Source organism: Mesoplodon mirus (assembly GCF_964341445.2).
Source record: "Mesoplodon mirus genome assembly, chromosome: 5".
Lineage (NCBI taxonomy): Eukaryota > Metazoa > Chordata > Mammalia > Artiodactyla > Ziphiidae > Mesoplodon > Mesoplodon mirus.
This window is the reverse complement of record NC_138980.1, coordinates 45,705,962-45,732,574: the sequence shown is the minus strand read 5'-3', so window position 1 is coordinate 45,732,574 and position 26,613 is coordinate 45,705,962. Positions and strand designations below refer to the sequence as shown.

The 26,613-nt window shown below is 49.0% G+C and overlaps 1 protein-coding gene across 15 annotated transcripts in view; it reads right to left on the bottom strand.

Annotated features, from left to right (window-relative positions):
* Positions 1–26,195, bottom strand: part of EPS15L1 (epidermal growth factor receptor pathway substrate 15 like 1) — a 100,430-nt gene extending 74,235 nt beyond the window's left edge. For 4 of the 15 annotated variants that reach the window (XM_082621144.1, XM_082621146.1, XM_082621141.1 and 1 more), the window contains exons 1-5: positions 26,121–26,179; positions 3,050–3,091; positions 2,762–2,851; positions 2,250–2,297; positions 535–630 (exon numbers count right to left, since the gene is read on the bottom strand). In XM_082621144.1, the coding sequence (XP_082477270.1) occupies positions 535–630; positions 2,250–2,297; positions 2,762–2,851; positions 3,050–3,091; positions 26,121–26,153 (309 nt within the window). In that variant the 5' untranslated portion in view covers positions 26,154–26,179. Of the gene's footprint in view, positions 1–534; positions 631–2,249; positions 2,298–2,761; positions 2,852–3,049; positions 3,092–9,503; positions 9,598–26,120 lie in introns of all 15 variants that reach the window. The other 11 variants (XM_082621136.1, XM_082621143.1, XM_082621145.1 and 8 more) reach the window with 8 other exon arrangements.
* Between the last annotated feature and the right edge of the window lie 418 nt (positions 26,196–26,613).

Sequence of the window (26,613 nt, the reverse complement as noted above, 5' to 3'; positions counted from 1 at the left end):
TGAAAACAGGTGTGCAAACAATTCCTTGTACATGAATTATTATGTCCACCAACAGACGAATGGATCAACAAAATGGGGTAGACCGCACAATGCAATCTTATTCAGCAACGAAAAGGAATGAAGTACTGACACATGCTACAATGTGGATGAACCTTGAAAACATTATGCTGAGTGAAAGAAGCCAGATGTATGACTCTATAAAATGTCCAGAACAGGCAAATGCATAGAGAGAGAGAAAGCAGATTAGTGGCTGACAAGGGTTGGGGGAGGGGGAAATAGGGAATGATTATTTAATGGGTGTAGAGTTTTCTTTTGGGGTGACGAAAATATTCTGGACCAGATAGAGGTGATGGTTACACAATATTGTGAATGCACTAAATGTCACCCAACTGTTCATTTTTAAACAGTTAATTTTAATTATGTAAATTTCCCTGCAATTAAACAAAATTTAAAAAGAGGAAGAGAGAAAACATGGAGAGATAGATAAACAGATGATATTAGAATAACGTGAACTTGAAGGATTTTGACACTTACAAACTTAGGCGGCGGCATGTTCAAATTCAGATTGCTCAAGGTAACGTCGTGGCCGCTCTGTGCACAGGCCACTAGTCTCAGTGCAACATAGAAACCCTGCAAATCCAAAAAAGGGGGAGGCGTAAACCCCACCCAGCTGGCAGCGGCAGTGGCAGAGCTGTCTGCAGCAGTGGGCTTTGGGGAAAGAGGGATTTCAGTTTACTTCAACAAGGAAGACCACATGTGAGCAAGTCACTTACAGTGTTGAGCAGAACTGGTCTCACCCTGGGAGCACTGTTTAAACGAATATGCTAAAACGGACTTAGCCCATTGCTTTCTGAACACCGTAAAATTTCAAATAAATGTATTTTCAAAAATAACGAGCTCTCAACATTTAGGAAATGCTAGATTATAAAAGTAGCAGACTGCAGTTTAAGAGTCTAAAGGATGGTTCAAATATGCGTTGACTTTTTAAAAATGGTTTGAAATAGACACAGTTGTTTGGGAATTGACACTCACGATTCACTGGGATGCCCCTGGCCTCACTGAACAGAGCATCTCCCACTCACCCCCCCTGCTCCCCAATGGCCTGACGTGGACTTCACTTCCCACATAAGGACAAAGGACCTGAACCAGGCCAGCAGGGGCCTTGGCTCCTCCTCGCCCTCCTCCTAACCCAGAACTGGCCATGCCACAGTCTTAGTGGACTCGTGTGGCATCACCTAGTTTTTAAAAATTGATCAACGGGCCTAAGAACATGGACTCTTTTTAAAACTGTAAACACAATTATGGTTTTCAAAACCTCTTCAAAGAGATGAGCACTAGAGCAGCTTTTCTCAAGCTGATGTCTACAGAATGCCCATGTAGAGAAATGGGGACATTAGTAAGGTTAGAAGAACTGCATTAAGCAAAGTTAACAGGGCTCTCTTACACAAAGATCCTCAGAACCCTTAACACACACATGTGCACTGTGAATCTCAAGCGAGGGAGGAAAAGCTAACGGTGCTTTCCCGACGGGTCGGGTCACGGACAGTGAGACACCAGGAACAACATCCCTTGGAATATAGTTTGGGGAAGGACTGAACTAAATTAAAATACGACCATTTAAAAATCATAAGTACTATCACATTCCATTTATAGAACATTCTCAAAATGACAAAATTATGTCAGAGAAGGAACCAGTGGTTGCCAGGGGTCAGGGTGTGACTACCAATGGGCTGCATGAGGGAGACTCTGAGGTCTGAGAATGTTCTGATCCCGACTGTCGTGATGGTTACCTGAATCTATGCAAGTGATGAAATTACATAGAACTATATACGACAGAAACAAAAACCACAAGAAAGTGCAGGTATCAATAAAACTGGTCAGCTCTGAGTCAGGCTTCTGAGCAGTGTGCTTTGGTGAGAGCCGGGAAATGATACACGGGAACTCACTGAACTATTTTTTGCAACTTCCATGAGAGTCTGAAGTTATTTCAAAATAAAACGTTTTGAAAACATTTCAACTGCTTGTAAGCACACAAAATATTAATAGATACGCTAACCATGAAAGATGGCTCCAAGAGTTCAGAAGACCTTTATTTCAAAATGAAACCTTCCCATTTTAAAAGTTTGATGTCCGCACTTATGACCAGTAATACTTGTCAGTGGAGACAACGAGGAAGGAAGTGCAGAGGTGACCCGGCCTGGGGGCTCTGGCTCAGCCCCTCCACTTGCTCTGTGTATATGTGTATATACCTGTTTGTCCAAGAACCCTTTACCTTCTGGGTCGGCCAAGTCCCATATCTGTGGAAACACAAAAATGCTCGTGAGTGCGACCGCTGATCATTGACTGTTTAATCACAAAACAGGAGCCACCATCGCTACATGTGGGCCTTATGTATACGCCACAGCAGCCACAGACTCAGAACAGGTGAATAGCCTTCACCCCTCCCTCCCCCCAGGGGCACACAGCGGTCAGTGGCAGAGCCCGGAGAACACCCAGGTACACCTGGCTCCAAGGCCAACATAAATCCATAGCTATCAAGATCCCAAGAGCACTCAGGCCTCTTGTCTGCTATTCAAGCAAAGGGTGGCAGTAGCCATCAGAGCACTTGGATCTACCAATCACAGCCCCGAGAGGCTCGCAATGGCCAGCTCACTTCCAAGGGGAGTACAGACCGCATGAAGAGGGGTCTGCACAGGCCGGCCTTCACCTGCCAGGGGAGCCCTGAGGGCGGCCACAGAAATCGCTATCATTCATCACATACCTTCCCAAGGATAATGTCTGAGAGCCCAGACTTCTTTAGAAAAAGTGCAGCTTCACTCGCCCCAACTCGCCCTGTGTATGCTGGGTCTACCTGGAATTGGGGAGCAACACTTGAGACAAGGCTTCAGCAACAGAGCAGCAGGTAGAAGCATTACCCATGACACTGGCTGCTAGCTGATAATTTGGAAACAGAAAGGGACGAAAGGCCTTACTGGGCTGCAATTCACAGCTGTGGTTTCTGAGTCACTCACTCTAATTTCAATCCAAAAAGACACTCGTGAAAACTTACCTGCTTGTAATAAGATTCATATAATGGATTTCCAGTGTGAATCTGTAAACAAAACCACAGATATTGGTCAAAGGTGGACACAAAACCCTTCCAAAAAGAAGTGTCTCTCAATTCTGTTATCACCAAAATACACAATAATGAAAATCAAAATTTATGCACTTTAAACGTCCTCTATACGTGGCCTGTAGTTTATTTTCAGAGAGAATACACTTACTCAATTTAGAAAAAGGAAATGTTAATGCTCTTAAATAATCCTGATTCCAACACAAACAACACAGTCGTTCAGGAAGGAGCAGCAGCCCAGAGTCGTTTTCTATTCACTGACCGATGGGATTTTGGTGTGTCCAGGAGCTCAGAGGGAAAAGACACCCTTATCCTTTGAGATTGTTCTCTGGCTCCGGAACCAGAACAGGAGTTTCTGCACATCATCATGAATCACCAGTCACAGAAGCTTCAGACTGGTTTCCCCGCTCCAGGTCTCATCCCCACCCATCTCGTCCTCCACCAGCCGCCCACCCAAGGGCTGCGCAAAAACCACTGACCAGCCCCAGACGCCAGGAGACAGCTGGCCAGTGACTGCTCCCACAATGACAGGCAGGAAGTTCAAAATCCTAAGCTTGGCATCGAAGACATTCCATGTTCCAGACATTCCAGATTCCCCAAGATGTCGCTGTTCAGAGAAGGTAACCACCCAGTCTAGGATCAAGCGGCAAATTGAGGCCACGCTTGGATTCAGCCTGGTTGGTGGCCAAACCCTCACACATCCCACCGTGTCCACGGTCTCTATTCCCAACCTCAGCGAGCCGCCCGCCAGTGGGGAGGAGGGGATCTGCAGGAGTAGGCCAGCAGGGGGAGGAATTCAGCAGCCACTAAGATGTTAGCTGTAAAGGCTTACACGTTGGTCTTCTACCGCATGAAGGGGAAAAAAGCAGGGCATGGCAAACTTGCCGTTGATTTAGTGAGCAAGAAAAGTGAAGAAGACACCATTAAGCTTAATCTTATGGAAGAACTGGTGTGTAAACAGGTAAAGAAAAGAATTCCAGGAAAAATGAGTACCAGGTGAGAGGCGGGATGACAGTGTTTATTTTAAAAGTCTTTGAATGCTGTTGTGCAACTTTTCATAATGAATAAAACTAGGGGGAGGCGGGTTCCCTTCAGTTACAATCACTGATTTGAACCAGCCCAACACTTGCATTCTGCTGTGCTGTAAAAAGTCATTTCAGGTTAAAAATAATGCCCAGAATATGGTCAGCTCCTCTGGAGGATGCCAACACCTGCAAACACAGAAAGAAGCGAAAGTACAAGAACACCAGCAAGAGAGAAGGAAAACAGAAGGAAAAGGGAAAAAAGATCTGAAAGGCAGCAGAGGAAAGTCAAAAAAGAAAAAGGGGAAAAGAAAGAGTGAAATCCTGAAAAGGCACAAAAAGCTAAAAAGCTAGGCAGAACAATGTGAAAAAGCAAGAAAGAAGGGTAAAGGCCAATGGCTTGAGAAAGAAAAGGCAACAACACCAATAAGAAAAAATGAGAGCTAAGTGGGGAATTCCCTGGTGGTCCAGTTGTTAGGACTCTGCGCTTTCACTGCCCTACTAAGATCCTGCAAGCCGCATGGCGCAGCCAAAAAATAAAGAGCTAAATGTACAGCTACAGCAGCTCCCTGGTGGGAGGGTTCCTCCTGCCCTGGGCCCTTGTGTATACCGTCCTGGGGGAGGCTGTCGCCTTTAGCTTCTTATGACTGAGATGGCAATGCCCACCATCACACCCTGTTTGATCTCCAGGGTTTAAAACCCCACATGAACTCATACAACTCAATAGCAAAAAACCAAACAACCCAATTAAAAAACAGGCAGAGGATCTGAATAGACGTTTTTCCAAAGAAGACATACAGATGGCCAACAGGTATGTGAAAAGATGCTCAACATCACTAATCGTCAGGGAAATGCAAATCAAAACTACAATATCTCACCTCACACCTGTTAGAATGGCTAGCATCAAAAAGATAAGAAATAACAAAGTGTTGGAGAGGGTGTGAAAAAAAGGGAACCCTTGCACACTGTTGGTGGAAATGTAAACGGGTACAGCTGCTATGAAAAACAGTATGGAGGTTCCTCAAAAAATTAAAAACAGAACTACCATATGATCCAGCAATTTCACTTTTGGGTATTTATCCAAAGGAAACGAAAACACTAAGAAAAACAAACAAACAACAACTCCATGTTCACTGCAGCATTATTTACAATAGCCAAGCATGAAAGCAACCTAAATATTTACTCATCGAAGAACGGATAAAGAAAATGTGGTGTGTACACACACACACACTCATGCATACAGAGGAATATTATTCAGTCATTAAAAAGAAGGAAATCTTGTCATTTGTGACAATGTGAATGAACCCTGAAGACATTATGCTAAGTGAAATAAGTTAAACAGGGAAAGACAAATACTGGATGATCTCACTTATATGTGGAATCTAAAAAACAAAAACAAGAAACCAAACTCACAGATACAGAGAACAGATGGGTGGTTGCCAGAGATGGGAATAGGGGGTAGGTGAAATGGGTAAAGGTGGTCAAAAGGTGCAAACTTCCAGTTATAAAATAAGTAAGTCATGAGATATAATGTACAGCATGGTTAATATAGTCAATAATACTGTACTGTATACTGAAAGTTGCTAAGAGTAGATCTTAAAAGTTCTCAATACAAGAAAAGAGATTTTGTAACTATATAAAATCTGGTGATGCATGTTAAGTATTGTGATCATTTCACAATGTGTATAAATAGCAAATCATTACATCGTACACCTGAAACTAATATAATGTTATATGTCAACTATAACCTCAATTTAAAATAATTAAGTAATTAAAAAAAAAAAGCTCTGCATGCTTTCAAAACATATCTCCCCGGAGGAGTAAGGCTGACAGAGGAAGCAAAGTCAGGCAGGCTGTTTGTCATCTATCAGTAACGGTAACCGTGCTGGGTCTAGATAGCACATCCTGTGCCCCGGCTCATGGAAATGGAATGCACAGACCCTAGGGACCCCCACCTTGACAAAGGTCCCCTTCCTCCCAGCAATCAGAGAGGCACGGGTCGGAAATGCATTTCCAGTGGGATTTTTTTAAGATCTCATGGTAAGCAAGAGAGAGGTTTCCAAGCTACTACAATTCCAATGAAAAAAAGTTATGATATTTGGAGAATAGATGGTTAATAACTGTCTCAAACTTCCCAAACGCTTCTGAACGAGATCCACAATCAGGAGGAACAAGACCCCAAATAGTCCAGAGAAGGCTCTGAAGCCCCAGGCCCAAAGCTTGGACCACCGATGCTAAGGGCTCATCCCATAGACAGTCTATGGCCAGGTGTTGATCCCAAATGACCTACAACTAACGGAAAACCACAGAATATGCCTCACCCATTCCTCTCTCAGTACAGGAATCAATTTGGGTAACCTGGGACAATGACAGCAGTGAGAGGTTCTGATTTAATTACACATACCTCAGGCACTACATAAGCAGAAGGGGGAGTAAAGGGAGAACACCACCAGATCTAATGGCACTTCCTCTTACCACACTACTTCCTCCCAGCGACAGCGGAGTCACACCTGCAAGCTGCCCAATACACCGCTGCAACAGAGCTGACGATGAATGCTGCTAAGGCCTCGAGTCCCCAAGTGACGGGCAGAGACCTCGGACACAAACAGCTCGTTGGTACAGGCAGCCGCTCTGCTGGGACAGAGCCCCCTGAGAGCTGAGAGTGGGCACCAGAGCTGCCCACCTCTGCCTAACCCCAAAGTGAGCCCAGGGGCAAAGGGAGAAAGGGGACAGGCCAGGGCACAAGGTCATCAGTGTAAGAGGCTGCAGACAGCTCTGAGATGGCTTCAAGAACGGACGGAGCCGGCCCAGCAGGGTGTTCTCCTCCACCAGCCCGCTGTGCTAAGATGCCATCTTTGACTCTGAATTATTCATTGAAGTTCAATATAACTTTCAATTTGATCTTTCAGTTGGTCTCCTAAAATACTAAGAAAAGTTCCTGTGGCTTCTTCACTCTAACCTCCACCCCAGAGGCAACCTACAAATGGGGAGACGGGGAGGGCAGCACACCAGGGAACAAGTTCACATCCTTCTGCTGGGAGGCCTTTAAACTCCACAGTTCATGCAGGTGTGCGCAATTTTTTTTTTTTTTTTTTTTTTGCGGTACGTGGGCCTCGCGCTGTTGTGGCCTCTCCCATTGTGGAGCACAGGCTCCAGACGCGCAGGCTCAGTGGCCATGGCTCACGGGCCCAGCCGCTCCGTGGCATGTGGGACCTTCCCGGACCGGGGCACGAACCCGTGTCCCCTGCATCGGCAGGCGGACTCTCAACCACTGCGCCACCAGGGAAGCCCTGTGCACAATTATAATGCTGGAGAAAACCAGCTTGAGATGAGGAACACAGCAGTACTACTTTGGAGGGAAAACCCTGAGGACTGGGGTTCTGGCCACACCTAACCCTCTCAGGATTGAGTCCATCCAGCTCTCTGATTCCTGCTTTCATCCATGGGCAGGAGCTCTTATGCAAAACAAAGCAATGATCGCTGGCCTTGCTTGTTTCAAAATGACATTTGTAAAGCAAATTAATTTTCATTTTACAACTTTTAGAAAAGTATAATTCCTTGTTCTGACAAATAGTGGATCACATTTACTGAGCCTCACTATTTTCTATCCTGTACCTCACTTAATTGTCCCAAACAATGCTATGGGCAGGTACTACTGTTTGTCCCAATTTATGGGTGAGGAGACTGAGGTTACCTTGCTCAGGGTCACACAGGCAAGGAGTGACGGAGCCAGAGGAGACCCAGGCCATGTGGCACTAACCTACTCTGCACCCTGCAAAAACAGCCCAGGCATGACAGAGCCAGACACAGGGCCACTGCACAGCCTCCCGTGCATGCTCACCTAAGAAAAGGCAAAACACGTGATTATGTCATGGTACATTTTATTCAACAGACATGGTCAAAGTGCAAGACTTGACTTAAGCATATGAACTGACTTGAAAACCAGCGCAGCCTGCCATTTCCTCAGGAAAACTGAGACCCCATAATGGCTGTGTTTTTCAAAGCTGTTGCCAAGTTTTGCAGGAAGTTAGGCACATAACACCAAAAGACATCCCTGTCTGAGTTCCTCCTTGGAGAGCAAGATGCTGACGCAAAAACAAGGCTAGAGAAGTGCTCACTTGATAATCCTTGCATTTCGGCTTCCACTTAGAGATAGTTCCCCTCACTATTTGCACAACCATTACCTTGGTGGTGTACACGGCCCTCCAGGCAGGCCGGACCACATTCTGCAGGTGAGGAAACCGGGACCTAACTCAGTAGCACTCAAAGAGCATCAGCAAACACTGGAGCATCCTAAACCTCCTTGAAACTGACAGCTCACTCCAACTGCCAGATGAGAAGTTTCTAAGCCAGAGCTAAGGTGAACACTGCCGAGAGAACTGAGACATGAGAAAGAGCTTTCATAAATCCTGAAGAGACATCCCAATTTAAAAATGAGCAAAGATAAGAAAAAGGTGATTCTGAAAGAAGAGATGCAGCAAAGTTAGGGGAGATGTTCAATTCAGGTACTGCAAAATAGAGTGAAACGCCAGTTGTTTGCTATCAGGTTGGCAAAGTCAAAGAGAGGTGCCATGCAGGGTCGGCAAAGGTGGAAACACATCTTGGGCCCTGCCAGTGGGAAAATAAACTGAGTGGAATGGCCTTCTGGAGGCCAATGCAACAACGTGTGATAAATGTGTATGCCCCTGATATGCAGGCTTAACGTGATTCTTTGTTGATACAGATAAGATTACTCTAAAATTTATACAGAAAGGCAAAGGAGCTAAAACAATGTTGAAAAAGAATAAAGTGGGAGGAATCAGTCTACTCAATTCCAAGGCTTGCTATAAAACTACAGTAATTACGACAGTGTGGCACTGATGGAGGGAAAGACACGTAGAACCATGGAACAGAACAGTGAGCCCAGGAACAAACCCACACAGATGTGCCCAGTTGACTTCTGACAAAGGGGCAAAAGCCACTCAGGAGGAAAGAGGCCTGTTTCACAAATGGTGCTGGAGCAACTAGCCATCCAGAAAAAGAGAATGAGCCTGGAGACCTAAGTCTCACACTTCTTACAAAATTAACTCCAAGTGGATCATGGACGTAAATGTAAAACTATAAAACTTTTAGGAAAAAACAGAGGAGAAAATATTCAGGATCGGGGCTGGGCAAAGAGTTCAGACTTGCCACCAAAAGCCTGATTCATAAGAAAAAAAAATTGATAAACTGGACCTCATCAAAATTTTAAATGTTTGATCTACGAAAGACCCTGATAAGAGGATGCAGAGACAAGCTACAGATTAGAAGGAAATACAGCTGACCCTTGAACAATGTGGGAGTTAGGGGTGCCTGCCCTCCACACAGTCAAAAATCCGAGTGTAACTTACAGTCAGCCCTCCATATACAGTTCCTCTGTACCTGCAGTTCCACATCTATGGAGTCAACCAACCTCAGATCAAGTAGTACTGTAGTACACATTTACTGAAAAAAATAAAATAAAAAAAATTTTTTTAAATAAAGAAAAAAGAAAAGAAAAAATTCAGGGGCTTCCCTGGTGGCGCAGTGGTTGAGAGTCCACCTGCTGATGCAGGGGACACAGGTTCATGCCCCGGTCCCAGAGGATCCCACATGCCGTGGAGCGGCTGGGCCCGTGAGCCATGGCCGCTGAGCCTGTGCATCCGGAGCCTGTGCTCCGCAACGGGAGAGGCCACGGCAGTGAGAGGCCTGCGTAACACACTCACACACACACACACAAAAATTCACATATAAGTGGACCTGCGCAGTTCAAACCTGTGTTGTTCAAATGTCAACTGTATTTGCCAATCACATATCCAACAAAGGACTAGTATCTGCAATACATAAAGAACTCTCAAAACTCAACAACAAAAAAGGAAACAATCCAATGAGAATATAAGCGTAAGACATGAAGGAACAATTCACCAAAGAGGATATACAGATGGCAAATAAGCACATGAAAAGATGGCCAGCATATCGTTAGCTAGGAAATGTAAATTAAAAACCACTGTGACAGGGAACTATATTCAATATACTGTAATAACCGATAATGGAAAAGAACCTGAAAAGTTACACATATAACTGAATCATTTTGCTGTACACCTGAAACTAACACATTATAAATCAACTATACTTCAATTAAAAAAAAATTGTCTTGAAAAACCACAGTGAGAGGCCACCACACACCTACTGGAATGGCTAAAACGAGAAATAGTGACACCGGGACTTCCCTTGTGGCACAGTGGTTAAGAATCCGCTTGCTAATGCAGGAGACACAGGTTCAAGCCGTGGTCCAGGAAGATTCCACATGCTGCAGAGCAACTAAGCCCGTGCACCACAACTACTGAGCCTGCGCTCTAGAGCCCATGAGCCACAACTACTGAGCCCACGTGTCACAACTCCTGAAGCCTGCATGCCTAGAGCCCGGGCTCCACAGCAAGAGAAGCCACCACAATAAGAAGCCCATGCACCGCAACGAAGAGTAGCTCCCGCTCGCGGCAATTAGAGAAAGCCTGTGCACAGCAACAAAGACCCAACGCGGCCAAAAATAAGAATAAATAAATAAATAAATTTATTTTTTAAAAAAAGAATTGGTGACACTGGTAAGCATGCAGAGAAACTGGATCACTCATACGGAGCTTGTGGGAATGTAAAAAGGTACAACTACTCTGGAAAACAGCTTGGCAGCTATTAAAAAAAAAAACTAAACTAAACATGCAACTATCACAGGACCCAGCAACTGTCCTGGGCATTCATCCAAAGAAATGAAGACTTAAGTTCACAGAACATCCTGTACTCAAATGTTTAATGCAGCTTTATTCATAATCGCCCAAAACTGAAGCACGCCAGATCTCCTTCAATGGGTAACTGCTTCAATGAACCGTGGTCCCACAGCACCATGGAATACTACTGGGCTATGAAAAGGAATCAACTACGGATATACACAGCAACCCAGGAGAATCTCCAGAGGATTATACTGAGTGAAAAAGGCCAATCTCCAAAGGTTACCTACTGTATAATTCCACTGTACATTATTAAAATGCTGAAATTATAGAAATAAACAGATTAGTGGTTGCCAAGGATTCAGAAAGGAATGAGGTAGGAAGGAAGTGGGTGTGGCTGTAAAAGGGCAACTAGAGAGATCCCTGTGGGGATGGAACTGTTCTGCATCTGACTGTAGCAATGTCAATGTTTTGGTTAGGATGGTGTCCTACAGATTTACAAAATATTACCACTGGAGAAAACCAGATAAAGAATACACAGGATCTCTCTGCATCAGGTTTTTTTTTTTTTTTTTTTTTTGCGGTACACAGGCCTCTCACTGTTGTGGCCTCTCCCGTTGCGGAGCACAGGCTCCGGACACGCAGGCTCAGCGGCCACGGCTCACAGGCCCAGCCGCTCCACAGCATGTGGGATCTTCCCGGACCGGGGCACGAACCTGTGTCCCCTGCATCGGCAGATTCTCAACCACTGCGCCACCAGGGAAGCCCCATCATTGTTTTTTAACAATTTTATGTGAATCTACAATTACCTCAAAATTTTAAAAATTTAAAAAAAAAGAGAGGCTCAGGAGATCTCACAACCAAACGCAAGGTGATATTTTTAGATAATGAGGGTAATTTGAATATGGACTGGGTATCAGGTTATTATTAATTCAGTTGTGGTATGGCACTGTGGTAATGTAAAAGAAAACAGTCTCAGCTACTAGAAGTGCATATGAAAAACACTTGGGTAAAGACATTTGTAAAACGTTGGCATCTGTTGTGAACGGGTGGTGAGTACATGGGAGTTCATTAAACTCTTCCCTCTACTTTTAGTGTGCTTAAAATTTTACATAATTAAAGACCAACATTTGATGTGTTTCTGCCCTGGCAAGGATTTTAATGGTACAAGCTGCTTCAGGTTTAAGTGTGATAAATGAAAAGTAGCTTTATCACTGGCAGGATCATGCTTTTGTCAAATAATAAAAACCAGAATTTCTTTAATTGTTAATTTCTTTAACAAATAATTTCTTTCTTTTTATTATTTGACAAAACCAGAATTTGCTTTTGTCAAGTAATAAAAACCAGACTTTCTTCAGGCCTTCCCGATACTCCAGGGTCTCCTCCTGGGATTCTGTAATGATCAGATATGCAGGAAGGCAGAAGGGCAAGAGGGTTTGATCAGTTTGCCCTTCTTCAGGGCGGGACTGCAGGTGACAGTAAAGGACTGGAAATAGTCAAGAACTAGTTAAGCCAACAATGAACTGCTGTGTCTCCTTGGGACAGAATACCACAGAGCGGTAAAAATGGCACAGGCAGAACGTTTACGATGTTTGCTCAAGTGAAAAGGGAGGGGCCCAAATCAGCACGCAGTTATGACCTGGCTGGTAAGCACACAGTGATCACATCCACTTGGATCTAAACCTGGCAGGACGGACACCACATGTGACAGTGATTCCGACCTGTGAACTGGTTGCCTCTCCTGGCTTTCTGAGTTCTCCAGTGATCCACGTTAGCACACATTGCTTTTTGTAAATAGGACAGAAAAGGGAAAAGGAGACGCGAAACGAGAAGAGGGATTGGAAGGATGATACACGATTCTCCCCAGGGACCCAAATGACCGCCATGACGAAGGCCAGCTGAAGACGTGTGCCTGCCATTTGGCACAGAATGCGGGGCCTCCCTCCGACCCACGCAGAACTCAGGGCCTGCAGTGGGGACATGACACGGGGGAGTTCTCCTACAAGGAGAACCAAGGAGCAAGAGAACTACATCTGAAAGTTTAGACACACAATGAGGCATCAATGTGAACAAGCCAGGCAGGGGGAGTTTAGGGTGAGATGCCATCTGGAAGAACACAGAATCAAGGTGTGAAAGCTTCCACGCTCCGGGAGTCCAGCACTCTCAATCCCATCTACGGGAAACAGAAGTGAGGAAGGAACAAAAGTCACTGGAGGTAGCCTTCCTGCTCCAACACACTGCCCTGCACAGGATGCAGGACCAGGCAGGAATGGCAGACACAATGAGATGACAGGTCTGCACACCCCTTGCTGAGAGGTCAGAAGTCATCCTGTCCTCCTGAAGGTGACCTGAGCAGACGCGCTTGTGAGAAGGTGAACTGAGTATGCACTCAGCTACTCGGATCGGGTGACAGGAGGGAGGGGAGGAAGCTAGGGAGCGACTGCCATCCTCCTCCAGGAGAATGAGGCCCGAAGAACACAGCCATGCACGATGCGGAAACACTCAGAGAAGAGGGGGCTGTTCCCCCTTGAACACATCTCTCTGAGATGTCCCTATGGGACATCGGTGGAAATCTCTTTTCCATTTCAGCAGTATCTGTGGAGTGCCTGCCTGGTCCCAGGCACTGGCCTCCATGGGGGTGCAACAGCGAATAAGGGGACCATGCTCCCGCCCCAGCCTCTCGGAACTCCTGGTCTGGAGGAGAATGTCATTAGACGTGACAACACACGCAGCGGGGTGTGTTATGAGGAAAAGACAGGATGGAGGGCGACTGTAGCCCACAGACACACACCTGCGAGGGCAGGGAGACGGCGGCTACACTGCTGAGCCTGCCCGAGGGGACACAAGACAACCAACAGGCTGAGGAGCGCCCACACGGATGCGCTGGGGGAAGACAGGCCCACAACGGAGACAGAAGGAGGTGCCGTTGGCAAGAAAACACCAAGGGAGTGGGGTCCTGTGGGGACCAGAGGACGGGCACAGAGAGAGGGGTACAGGGTTGAGTACGGCCACGCAGAGGAGCAGGTGGATGGCACTGGAAAGGGACCTTGCCCAGGCAGCGTGGGTGGGGCAGGGAGCAGATTCCAGCCAAACACTGCGGCTTAAGATCAACGTGGCCCTGGGGACTTCCCTGATGGTCCAGTGGTTAAGACTGCGCTTCCACTGCATGGGGCATGGGTTTGATCCCTGGTCGGGGAACTAAGATCTCACATGCCTCGTGGAGTGCCCCCCCCAAAAAATTTTTTTTAATTAAAAAATATATAAATAAAAAGATCAACGTAGCCCTGGCCTCCCCACGGCCCTCCCTGGACACCACTCCTCCAGGCATCGCAGAGAACACCCCCCGCCCCATCATTTCCATTCTATCTTCCCTTCCTCCATTCGATGGACCAGGCCCTGAAGAGGCCCTGGGGAGACTCATAGGGGCGACATCTTAGCAGTAAGTGCCCCCTACACAGCAGGGCACCTACAGCCCTCCTTGAAAGCACCCGTTTCTCACAGTGCTCCTAACTTTCCCCAAGTGTGCCCCGAACCTTCCCAAAATTCCTTTTCTACATCGGCCACCCCAGGGTTCCAACATCCCTGCCATCTTCTGAGCCTTGGCCCAACATTACAGGAGGACCCAGGGATCCCCCGGACAGATCGAGTCAGCAGCTCTCTGTGCCTCCTCCCTGCTCCCCTCTGTAGGTGGCAGGATCAGCCTCCCACTGCCCACTGCTCTTCCTCAGAGCCTAGGAGCCCTCTAGGCACCAGGCACCAAGCCAAGCTCCCGGATTCCACTGTGAGCAGAAAGGCAGTCCCCGCCACCGCAGAGCAGAGCATCACATCACGGTCTGGTCAGGGAACAAACACACGAAGGCACTGGCAAGGGCAGCACAGGAATGGAGCTTTGTCCTGCCGGGCAGGCAGGGAGGGATTAGGTAGACAGAGCAGCGAGGGTGGCCTTCCAACCCCCTCCTCACTGCACACACCTCTGCCCAGGCCCCAGCTTCTCAGCTGGAACCTCACCTTCACCAGCTTCCCCCTCCATCCCATTTGGCACGAGGTCACGCCCCTGCTCGAAAAGACCTCTGTGGTTGCTGAGGGAGTGTGAAGCTCCACCTGGCCATGCTTTCGATGCACCCCAAAGCCACCTCCTGGCCCTGCCAGGTTAACTTCCCCCAAACTCACCCCTACACACACACACACTCACTTGCTCACAGACACACACACAGCCGTCAAGCCCAGCCTTCCTTCCTGGTCTGGCAGATGCTCTACTGAGCACACTGTGCACCTTTCACCCTTGTCTGGGCACAAATTATCCTGGGGGGAGGGGGGATCTGCCTGCTGAAAGCCAGTTACCTTCCAGCCCCAGCACCAAACCCCCTGCTGTAAGACGTTGCCCAAATTCCCAACTGAAATGAGTCCCTCTCTCCCACACTCCTAATTTTTGTTAAGGCTACTGTTATGACCGGGCCCCCTCCCTACTTTTCACTACTTGGGGGGTGGAGGTTTCACATTTATTCAACCCCACCCACAACGCTGGGCCCATACCTTCAGGAAAAGTTTGTTCATGGGACAGGTGAGATTTAAATGAAACCTCGGGAGGGAGTGGGTAAGATGGGTGGAGAGTGGTCAGTTCTCAGGCAGACAAAGCTCCACCCCTCGGACTTCCCTGGTGGCACAGTGGTTAAGAATCTGCCTGCCAATGCAGGGGACACGAGTCCCAGCCCTGGTCCAGGAAGATCTCACAGGCCGCGGAGCAATTAAACCTGTGCACCACAACTACTGAGCCTGCGCTCTAGAGCCCACTAGCCACAGCTACTGAGCCTGCGCTCTAGAGCCCACAAGCCACAACTACTGAAGCCTGTGCTCCTAGAGCCCATGCTCTGCAACAAGAGAAGCCACCGCAATGAGAAGCCTGCGCACCGCAATGAAGAGTAGCCCCCCGCTTGCTGCAACTAGAGAAAGCCCACGCACAGCAATAAAGACCCAACGCAGCCAAAAATTAAAAATAAATAAATTAATTAATTAATTAAAAAAAAAAAAAACTCCACCCCTCAGAGGCAGAGTGAAAAGCTACAAAGCCTCTCAGGGCCTCAGTTTCCTCATCTGTAAAATGGAGATAGTACAGTGACTGCCCTGACCATCCCTGTAAGTATCAAATGAGAATATGTAGGTAACTAAATGTCCATCGACAGATAAATGGATAAAGAAGATGTAGCACATATATACAATGGAATATTACTCAGCCATAAAAAGGAATGAAATTTGAGTTATTTGTAGTGAGGTGGATGGACGTAAAGTCTGTCATGCAGAGTGAAGTAAGTCAGAAAGAGAAAAACAAATACTGTATGCTAACACATATATACGGAATCTAGAAAAATGGTACTGATGAACCTAGTGGCAGGGCAGGAATAAAGATGCAGACGCTGAGAACAGACTTGAGGACACAGGGAGGAAGGGGAGGCTGGGACGCACTGAGAGAGTAGCATTGACATATATACACTACCAAATGTCAAATGGATGGCCGGTGGGAAGCTGCTGCATAGCACGGGGAGATCAGCTCGGGGCTTTGTGACCACCTAGAGCGGTGGGATAGGGAGGGTGGGAGGGAGGCTCAAGAGGGAGGGGATATGGGGATACGTGTGTGCATACGGCTTATTCCTTTGTTGTACTGGCAGAAACTAATACAACATTGTGAAGCAATTATACTCCATTGTGAAGCAATTATACTCCAGTATAAAAAAAAAACATACACTCAAAAAAAAAAAAAGAATATGTAGGTAAAGCACACGCTACAAAGGGAAGCAGTTGTTATAACTATTTTTATGGTGGTTGTTATTATTGTTACTGAGACAGAAGAACAGGTTTTATCTACAAAGAATTGTCATCCTTACAGCTGGTCGTGACAAATGATCTTTTTACCAAACAATAAAATATTTCACCAAATGTTGGACACTCTATAGTACATATCGTACTTGTTTTCTCACTCAACTAGTTGGCTGAGCTGCTCCCAAAACCAGGACAGAACAGTCTTTACCAGTTCTCTTAGTCTCAGTGGTTGCTTTTTTTAAACATATAGTTTCACACACAGTAGGTTAAGTGCATACCTATAAAAACCCACTTACAGGGTGGTGAATTAAAGAATATTTTCCAGCAGCAAAAAGGCAACAAAAAAATTTTAAAAAGTCAAATGCCAATAACTAAAAACTTGGCCTGAAAGAAAATGCTGATTCCATGGCCTGATGTGTGAGCACCACAGTGACCCACAGGATTGCCCGACCCACTAGGCATCATGGGTATCAGCTCATCCCTTTGGGAACCCTCTTCTCCATAGAGGTAGTGTTCAAAATGTTCAAAATGGATGTAGGGGTGCACTGAGGGCACAGAAGCCGCCCCTAATCTTCACCAAAGAAAACACCCAAAGGGAGAAACATCTGTGATCACACATACCAAAGTCTATAGGGTTCTGGGACCTCCAATAGTGCTGTTTCTCAGGTGTGGGGGAATTTAGAGGGCTAATCCATCCCCCAAACTTCAGAGTCCTTGTTAAGCAGTCTCCTAAAGAGGGCCCCACTGTCAAGTTTTTTTCTTGTTTAATCTTTCCTCTTTAAAAACAGCCTGAAAGAAGATAGTTTTCTTTCTCCACTGGAAATGTAAAGTTGAAAAGCCCATCCTATGTGGATTAAGAAAAGCCAATCTTCTATGGATCAACAGGGACGCTTGTTACTGTCACGAGTAAATCAGAGAACCCCTTCCCACACCCTCTCACAGCAGAAGTGAAGAGGCATCGGGAACCCTGGGGAGGGGTGGGGGCCTGGCCATCAGGATGCTGGCCCAGGGGTGAGGGGGGTGCCCTGACTTTCGTCACCAGTAGAGTACGTACATGCCTGTTTTTTCACCCAAGACATAAAATACAAAATGTTCCAACCAATCGACTACCAACAAGAGCAGCTAGAGAGAGACTGCGCTCCTGGCTGCTATTCAGAGCATGCAGCAATCAGTCAACAGGTGACGATCACCTGCCTGCTTCAGATGCGGGGGCACAGCAGGGATAGAGCTGCTCCTGCCCTCCCAGGAGCCCACAACGTGGCATCCACGGGAGTTTTAGATCTGTGGGCCAACCCAGACACCCCACCTCCCCAGGAGGTCTGACACCAGGCATTTTACCTCTCTCCCTTTTCAGTTTCCTTGTTCAGAAATAAGCACAAGAATGATGACAATGACACCTCCCTGACAGGGAGTCAGTGGTGAATGGGCACAAAGTGGGTATCCAACCACACTCCGTTACTTCCATGCAAGACCTGTGCCCCAAATCTCTCCACAACACCACTCTGGGACACCCCGGGTGACCAGAGTCTGGGAATGGGGGCTTTGATTGGGCAGAGCGGGTAGGAGGGGCAAACTATAAAGACGGGAGTGGAGGGGCGAGCAGCCAGACTGAAAGGCTGCACAGCTCTGCTTCCTCCGGTCCTACTGGAACAGAGGAGGGAAAAGAAAAAGGGAGATGCGGGTCTCCTCTTCCTCCTCTCTTATGTCCAGCCCAGTGGAGGCAATTCATTCCACTTCTGCGGGCTGCCACCGGACCTCCACGAAGATGTCTGCCACAGGAGGTCCGCCACACGGTGTTCGGATTATCCGTGCCTGGGAGCCCGGCTCCAGTTCAGCCATCTGAAGGGCAGGTGTTCAGTTTTATTTATCTTGGGTCTGAGCCAGCACAAAGTAGGTGCTCAATAAATGTAACATTGGGGGGGTCCCCAGGAGATGGGCTGTGCCTCAGTGTGGGGTCTGGCCCAGCCTGGAGGGCCTGCAGCAAAGGTGATGAAGGTCTGGTCTCAACTAACACAGCCACCACCTGGTGCCACCCACCTGGCTCCCACAAAGGCTTGTCTTGTCCTGCTGGCTGCCCATACCACACCTGCTTCTTCCTCCTGCTTCCTGCCCCCACTCAGAGGATCCCTGTCCAGGTAGCCAATCCACATATTCCTTTGATCATCAGCCGTTCTGCTCTTCCAGAAACCTCAGGCCAGGTAGCTCTGTACCACTTCAGGACTGTAGCACAGCAAACGTCTCTGAGCTAGTACCCAGCTCCAGGCATTCCCTGTATAAGCAGTCAGACAATCTAAACGTGTCACTTCACTCCTCAAGAACTGCCAGAGCTCCTAACTGCCTCTCATAAAGTGGACCTGCCCTACCCGCCTCTCATAAAGTGGACCTGCCCTACCCGCCTCTCATAAAGTGGACCTGCCCTACCCGTCAGCCTTTAGTTCAACAGATGACTCCTAGCACCTAGGGTACAAGGTCAAATTAAAACCTGCACAGCCCCTGCCTTTGTTGACACGGTCTAGGCAGTGGGGGAGAAAGACCATCAATCAAATACTCCCACCAATAGAAAATTACAAACTGGTATGTGGAAAAGTACAGGGTACCCCCAAAGGCAGTAACAGAAAAGCTGGGCCAGGCTGTCAGGGAAGTGATGTGCCAGCTGAGATATGAAGAGGAGTAGGGATTAACCGGAGATGAAGTGGGGGAAAGAACAATCCAGAGAGGCCATGAATACCATGTGCAAAGACCCTGAGGCAAGAGAGAATATGCAAGCAACTGAAAGAAGGGCCTAGGGGCTGCAGGGCAGAGCAACAGGTCTGGGAGGTTCAGGATACAGGGGCGCCGTGTGCTGGGTGGGGCAGAGGCCTGATCCAGTCCGTAGACAGTGACGGCCAGGCACCACCTTCCCCTGCTTTTCAGCCAGTATGTACAAAAGGAGGAGAACTGACTCTCTATCAGGCAGTCCAGAACACAGTCAGTAAATCGATTCTGCTATCAAGAACTGCAACAATCCCACTCAGCAGGCAGAGCTGGGCTGCAATCTGAGGAGACGGCTGTTTGCGGTCATCTGTAACCTCTACTTCCCCCTCCATCAGCCTGTAGCAGTAAGACTGCTGTGGCAGGCAAAGCACTCCATGCAGGAGCAGCCTTTGGGCCACAGAGCCGGCAGATCTCCTTTCCTCCCCCATGTCTGCGTCAGCCACTCTCTGGACAAGCAGACACCCTGTCAGGCCCTTTTGTCTCAGGCCAATTTGTAGGCCAGGCACAGACTCCTGTGTCCCATTTTACCATGCCACCTTCTTCCCTTCAACCCTAAGTCACCCTAGTTAAAAGAGGGACATGTACCCCAAAGTCCCATCCCCGGCCTCACATTCGGCCCTTTGAGCTGGAGTTCCAGTTTCTTGGCTTTCGCTCATTCTGCTCTGCCTCTGTCAGAAATGCCATGCCGGGCTTCCCTGGTGGCGCAGTGGTTGCGAGTCCGCCTGCCGATGCAGGGGACGTGGGTTCGTGCCCCGGTCTGGGAAGATCCCACATGCCGCGGAGCGGCTGGGCCCGTGAGCCATGGCCGCTGAGCCTGCGCATCCAGAGCCTGTGCTCCGCAACGGGAGAGGCCACAGCAGTGAGAAGCCCGCGTACCGAAAAAAAAAAAAAAAAAAAAAAAAGAAATGCCATGCCTCCCTCCCCTCCCAGGATCTCCACGGCCCAGTCCAAATGCCCCTTCTCCTCCAGGCAGCTGTCTCCAAACACCCAAGTGCGAGCAAGTCACCCGGCCCTCCTCCAGCTCGGACCTGAGCCTCCCCAGCCTGAGCAGAGTGCCTCTCCCTGGGGGCCGGGCATGGCCCACTCTTTCCTCCATCAGCCTCTGGAAGCACTGAGTACCCACTGCAGCAGGGAAGCCTGCTGATCCCTCATAAAGACAACAAGCAGGTCCTTCCATCTCCCCCTCCACCTTCAAAAACAATAAAACAAAAATGTAAACAAGTGATCTTCTCTCCACCAGACTCCATAGAACCTAATGATGAAGTAGCAGGACCACTGTTTAAAAACAAATGAGACCTCACACTACCATAACGTTTGGCAACTTAAAAAAAAAAAAAAAAAAAAAATTCCAAGACAGGAAACTGCAGTGCAACGCAGAGCCCAGGATGGGGGTCAGAAGAGCCGTGTCAGCATCAGCTTGCTGGGTGCCACCTTTGGCAAGTGACATAAGGTCTCTGGGCCTCAGTTTACCCCTTTATATAAAGCGAGGATGACTGACCAGGGTGACTGGGAGGATAATCTGAGCCATTCAAATGCCTTTCCTACTCAGTCCTTGGAGCCTGTGTGGACTCCAGGCCTTCTCAGGCCTCCGTATCTGACTGTGCCCTCCTCAGCTTTACACTTCTCACAGCGCAGATGGCATCACTATACTGTGTACGTGTTTGTTCATTTCTGTACGTCTGCGTCCTCTCCTTAGAACCTCAGCTCCCTGGGGCAGGATGGTCTTCAGGTTTGCTGGTACATCCTGCTGCCCAGAAAGCACCAGCCAAGAGAAGATGCCCAGTAAATGCTTGAACAAACAGCGTGCTACACAAATGAAGGCACTTTGCGCACATGTCTATCACCCTGAGGGATTCTGACACTCCACTGTTGTGAGACAGATAAAACAGGTATAGAGTATTATTCCCAATTTGCAGATGGGGAAACTGAGGTGCAGAAAGTACTGCATAACTGAGGTCACTGAAAGATTATCTGGGAACCCTAACACTGAAAAACAGGCACCCTGAAGGGGACTCAAATGATAATGGGGCTCCGAGAGCACCGTCCCGAGGAAGAATATCGAGTAGTTTTCCGAGTGAGTGCTGGCTGCTCAGTTCAGGTCAAAGTGGACAGCACTCCTGGAGTGGGGCTGATGAGGTGCCTCTCACCACTGGTGGCCGGGGCTGTCGGCACAGCCTGAGGCATCAGAGAGTGGACACTCTATCCAATACATCTGATCAAAGACAGTCACTTGCTTCCCCGATCAACTGATCAGGATTAAGAACCAGGCAGGGGAAAGTTGTTTTAAAGCTCAAAGTTGGGGCAGAAGAGGCAAAACTTACATGTTCGTGCTTTACCGGGAGCCACGTAGTCAACAAAAACCAGGTTGAGGCAGGTCAGTAAGACAGAGACAGCCAGGGAACTCTGGATCTTACAGGGTGAGCCAAATTTACTCTAAAACCTGGCCCTCACAACATTGTAAAGCAACTATACTCCAATAAAAATTAATTTAAAAAAAATCTGGCTCTCTACCCACCCCCCAATTTATACTGCATTAACATTCTAGTAAGACACAGAAACTAGCAATTATTTTGGAGGAAAAAACAAGGGACAAAAGGACAAACAAGTGTCCCAAGCACTGAGTCTTCATTCCAGACACATTTGCCTGGTGCTGCTGTGGGCCAGCAGGCTGCCTAGAAGAGCGGAAAGAGCAGGGCTCTGCAGGCAGACAGATGTGGGTTCAATCCCAGCTCTGCACCCACCAGCTATGGGACTTCAGCAAGTTACTTAATTTCTCTGGGTCTCAGTTTCCCGTTTGAAAAATGGGAATAAAACACTCTTAAAACAGTGGTACCCGTTAAAAAGAAGCCTATGACTAAGTGGGGAGGAAGGAGGAAGGAACTCCTTGGGCACCGGGCAGACTCTCATCGCCACGGAGTCTGACGCTCTCCTCCCATTACCATTGTTCCCTGGGTCTGGTGGCCACGCAAGGGACCCACAGAAGGTACAGGAGGGAGAACTCCCGTTCAGATGGGGCTGAAGGAAGACACCACCAAAGAGGCCTCTGGGGCAGGCAGGATGCAGCAGGAGGTCCCAGCATGAGGTTCTAGCCACTGGGGGGTGGGGAGGGGTGGGAGGCGGTGTTAGAGTGCTCTGCCCCAGAGGCAGGAACAAACAGAAAGACAGGATGCAAGCAGGAGAGGCTGAAACTTGGGAGAAGAGAGACAGTAAAGGCTGAGGGCAGGCTACAGCGACGGACAAGTGCCGCAGGGCTCGAGGAGGACCAGTCCCAAGGACAGGCCACTGGGGTTAAGGACCACCGTGTGCTCTTGTAGGTTACTGGGGCAAGGTTGCCAGTAACCTACAGGAGCACAAGGGGGTACAAAGGGGGTAAGGGACACAGGTGCATTTCCAGGGTGGGCCGCAATTAAAGAGGAGAGGTGAAGTGGGGAGCTGGGAGAAACATAAATCAATGAGACATTGATGGAGGAAAAAATCACTTCTAGAGGGAGAACTACCTACTCTTCAAATTGACAAGATTTATATTCAGGGTCAGAGGAGACTACATGGGGAGAGGACATCACAGATATGGCAGAGTAGGGAGCAGACCAGGAAAGATGCTGATGGGAAAAACGCAGACAGGGCTGGAGGCAGAGGAAAAACACCCCACCCTCCATAATCCCACTGGCTACCCGCTTCACTCACCCTCAGCTGGCCATCCACGTTCCAAGTGTGCCCTACACCTCAATCCAACCAGACCACGGCCTCCTGCTCCAGGGGGCTCCCCTAGCGACCCCAACCAGAAATTATCCTGGAATTATAGCATGCTTCCCCTGTAATAACTGTGAACTCGTGTTAGACTGAACTGAACTTGTGTTAAGCCTCAGCTAGACGGGAAGCACCTGATAGGTCTGCGCCTCACACCTGGGTTGACAGGAACATGTGGCGCAGTGCTTCACTTAACAGGTGTAAATGTTGACATAATTACCCAAGGAAGAAAGCCTGGTCATGCCATCATTCAACAAAGGAAAAGGAAAAAGCACACCAGTCAATGACCTGAACTTGTCAGAGACCAGGGGATTCAGGCTGTCGAGCTCCTCGTTCGAATATGCTCCCACCCACAAGGGCCCAGACCCCAGGCCACATGGAGGGAAGAAAAGCCACCTGTGAAGGGTGCTGGGTGGTGCAACTCACTGGTCCCTGCTTCATGGGTTTACCTGACACCCCCTGGGTGCTGAGCACAGAGTCAGGAGCACTGAGCAAGAGATCTATGTCTGGTCTAATGGGGACACAGACAGCAAAGAGACCCACAGACATCTGTGGACCATGACTGGTGCTGACGGGTGGTGTGGCAGAGGCACAGTGCTAGGGGAGGGGGACTTACAACAGGTAACCAGCAAAGGCCTCTGGGGAGAATGACATTTGAGCTGCTACCTGAAAGGAGCCAGGCACTGGCACCACCAAGGTAAGAAATAGGGATGAGCGCTTCAGGAAGGAGGAACAGCCTGTGGGACATCATAAGGACAGACAGAGCTTAAACTACGAGCAGAACAGAAAAGCCACAAATATGGCTACAGTGTGGGTGCCAGGGTGAGAAAGAAGCAGGGGAGGCTGGCAGGCACCTGACCGGCAGGGATTCCTGGGGAGGGATTGGGATTTTATTCTAAAAAGTGCTAAGCAGATGAATCACATGACCTGATTCAGGTTTTCACACCTTACTTCACAGCAGCAAACCACTGCCTTCCTCTAAAGCTAGTCCTTCATCAGTAACGTAAGAAGTAAGAATCCCCTCTCTTCGTTGTGTGGATAAGCACTTAATAAACTCTAAAGCACTCAATTAACCTTAGCTATTGTCATCAAAGTTCAAATTAAGGGCTTCCCTGGTGGCGCAGTGGTTAAGAATCCGCCTGCCAATGCAGGAGACACGGGTTCGAGCCCTGGTCCGGGAATATCCCACATGCCGCGGAGCAACTAAGCCCTTGCGCCACAACTACTGAGCCTGAGCTCTAGAGCTCGCGTGTCACAGCTACTGAAGCCCGCGCGCCTAGAGCCTGTACTCCACAACGAGAAGCCACCACAATGAGAAGCCCGCGCACCGCAACGAAGAGTAGCCCCCGCTCGCGACAACTAGAGAAAGCCCACGCGCAGCAACGAAGACCAAACGCAGCCACAAAAAATAAAATAAATAAAACATTTAAAAAAAAAGTTCATATTAAGGCAGGTGCCGAAACTGGATAGGAAGTTTTAAAAACCAGGGGCGCTTCCTCACTAAATGAGCCTAAGCCTGTTTCACACACACACACACACACCACCATACCCTAAAAGGTAGCAACTGGCTATCAATAATAATACCCAACATCTGTAGGGCACTTAATAGCTTACAGAGCACTTTCATATCTGTTAATTAATAACCACTGGTCTCTAATGCTTTTAATTTAGTGACAGTGTTACAAATTGGCTAGTTCTGGCAATATTTAGCAAGTATGCACTGTCTCTCTCCTTGAATCAGCTAACCAGTCATGTCAACCTGCCTAACAGCTCTCCTGGGGTTTGGCATTCTCACAGCTGTAATCTCTATTTCCAAATGTCCAAATCTGCCAGAGAATTAAATAATGGTTATAATTACAGGATCAGTGAGTGAGTCCGATGTGCCAAGCACTGTTCTAAGTGCTTTACATGCTTAATCTTCACCTAAGCCCAATACTTTTTTTATATTCCCATTTTCCAAATGAGGTGGCTGAGGCATAGACAGGCTAAGAGCTTCGTCCAAGGACAGAGAAGTAAGCCTTGGAGCCAAGATCTGAACACAAGATGATGTGACCCTGTGTCCTCACTCTCAATCCCAATGCTGTGCTAGATAATTCTGGCAAAGTGCGTATAATACGGTGCTTGATACAACACAGATATTCAGCAAATAAAAGCAGCTGTTACGAGCAGGACACAGGTAGTTTCTAGTTCCCACGAGAGTGTCACCTCCAGGAGAGCAGCGACTCTGTTGGTCTGGGTGACTGCTGCGCTCCTAGCACCTGGCCCGACGCACACTTGACGGATGGATAAATGAATGAACGTCCTTCTCAGAAGGCAGGGTTGCCTGCGCATGGCTCTTTTTTGCACGTCTGTGTCGCGCCACCGATACTGCCACTTAGTAAGAGCATCTGGCTGATCTGAGGGCACCGCAAGGCGCCCGGAGACTTGCGACCCCCCTCCCTTTCACGGCGCAGGGGTGGCGGAAGCAGCTCCCAGTGGAAGAAGAGAAGAGTCCGGGATCGCACTGCTGGCAGGTCCTGGCTCCGGCGGGGCTCTGCCCTCCGCCGCGGCGGGGACACTGCCGCCCCGGCGTTGGGACCCGGCAGGAGACAAAGACCCGCGAGGCTGCCGCACCCGCAGAACTGCTTGCTCCCCTGGCCCACCTCCCCGGGAGGCAACCCAATGCTACCGTGCATCACCCGTCCTGGAAGCTGCGGAGAACGCCGGGCCCCGGGTGGAGCAGACACGCGCTGCGGCTCCGCCTGCGGCGCTCTGGTGCGGGAGGCCGAGGGCCGGACCGGCCTGTCACCTTCAGGACCACACGCCCGCCCTCCGCCGGGGCCCCTCAGCGTGAGCCGCCGCCGCCCAGCTGGGCCTCCTCGCGCTTAGGTCTCCCCGCAGCGTCCGCCTTGCGCCCGCACGGGTGGCGGCGCAGCCCCCACCCTCCCCCCCGCCCGCCTGGCCAGCCCGTACCTGCTGGGAGAGGGGAATGAGCGGGGCCGCCATCTTCCCGCGGACTCGGGCTCCGAGCGCCGGGGGGAACAGGGCGGGGCCGCGCGTGCGCACTGGTGCGAGGGGCGGTGCGCGCGCAGCCCGGCCCGGGAGAGGGAGGGGCCGAAACAGGGCCGCGCAAGCTCAGCGGAGCCTGAAGGGGAGGGGGTTGAGGGCGGGGCCGCGCGCGCCTAGTCCCAGCCGGAGGGGGCGGGAACCGAGACCTTTGCAGAGTGCCTCAGGCGCTCCTTCACCACCTCCTTCCCAATTCCTCGGCTCGTCTGCCAAGGTTCCTTACCCCTCCGGGTCCTAGCCGATGATGGGCCCTCTTCTAGGGATGCTGTTCCCATTGCCGTGCGCCTGGCAAAAGCACTATGAAGAGGCCGTCGCCCACCTGGCAGAGGGTCGGGACCCTCACCCTGCCCAACAAGACGCCCTGTTCCTAGGATAGCTGTGTGTGTGTGTGGCCACTTTC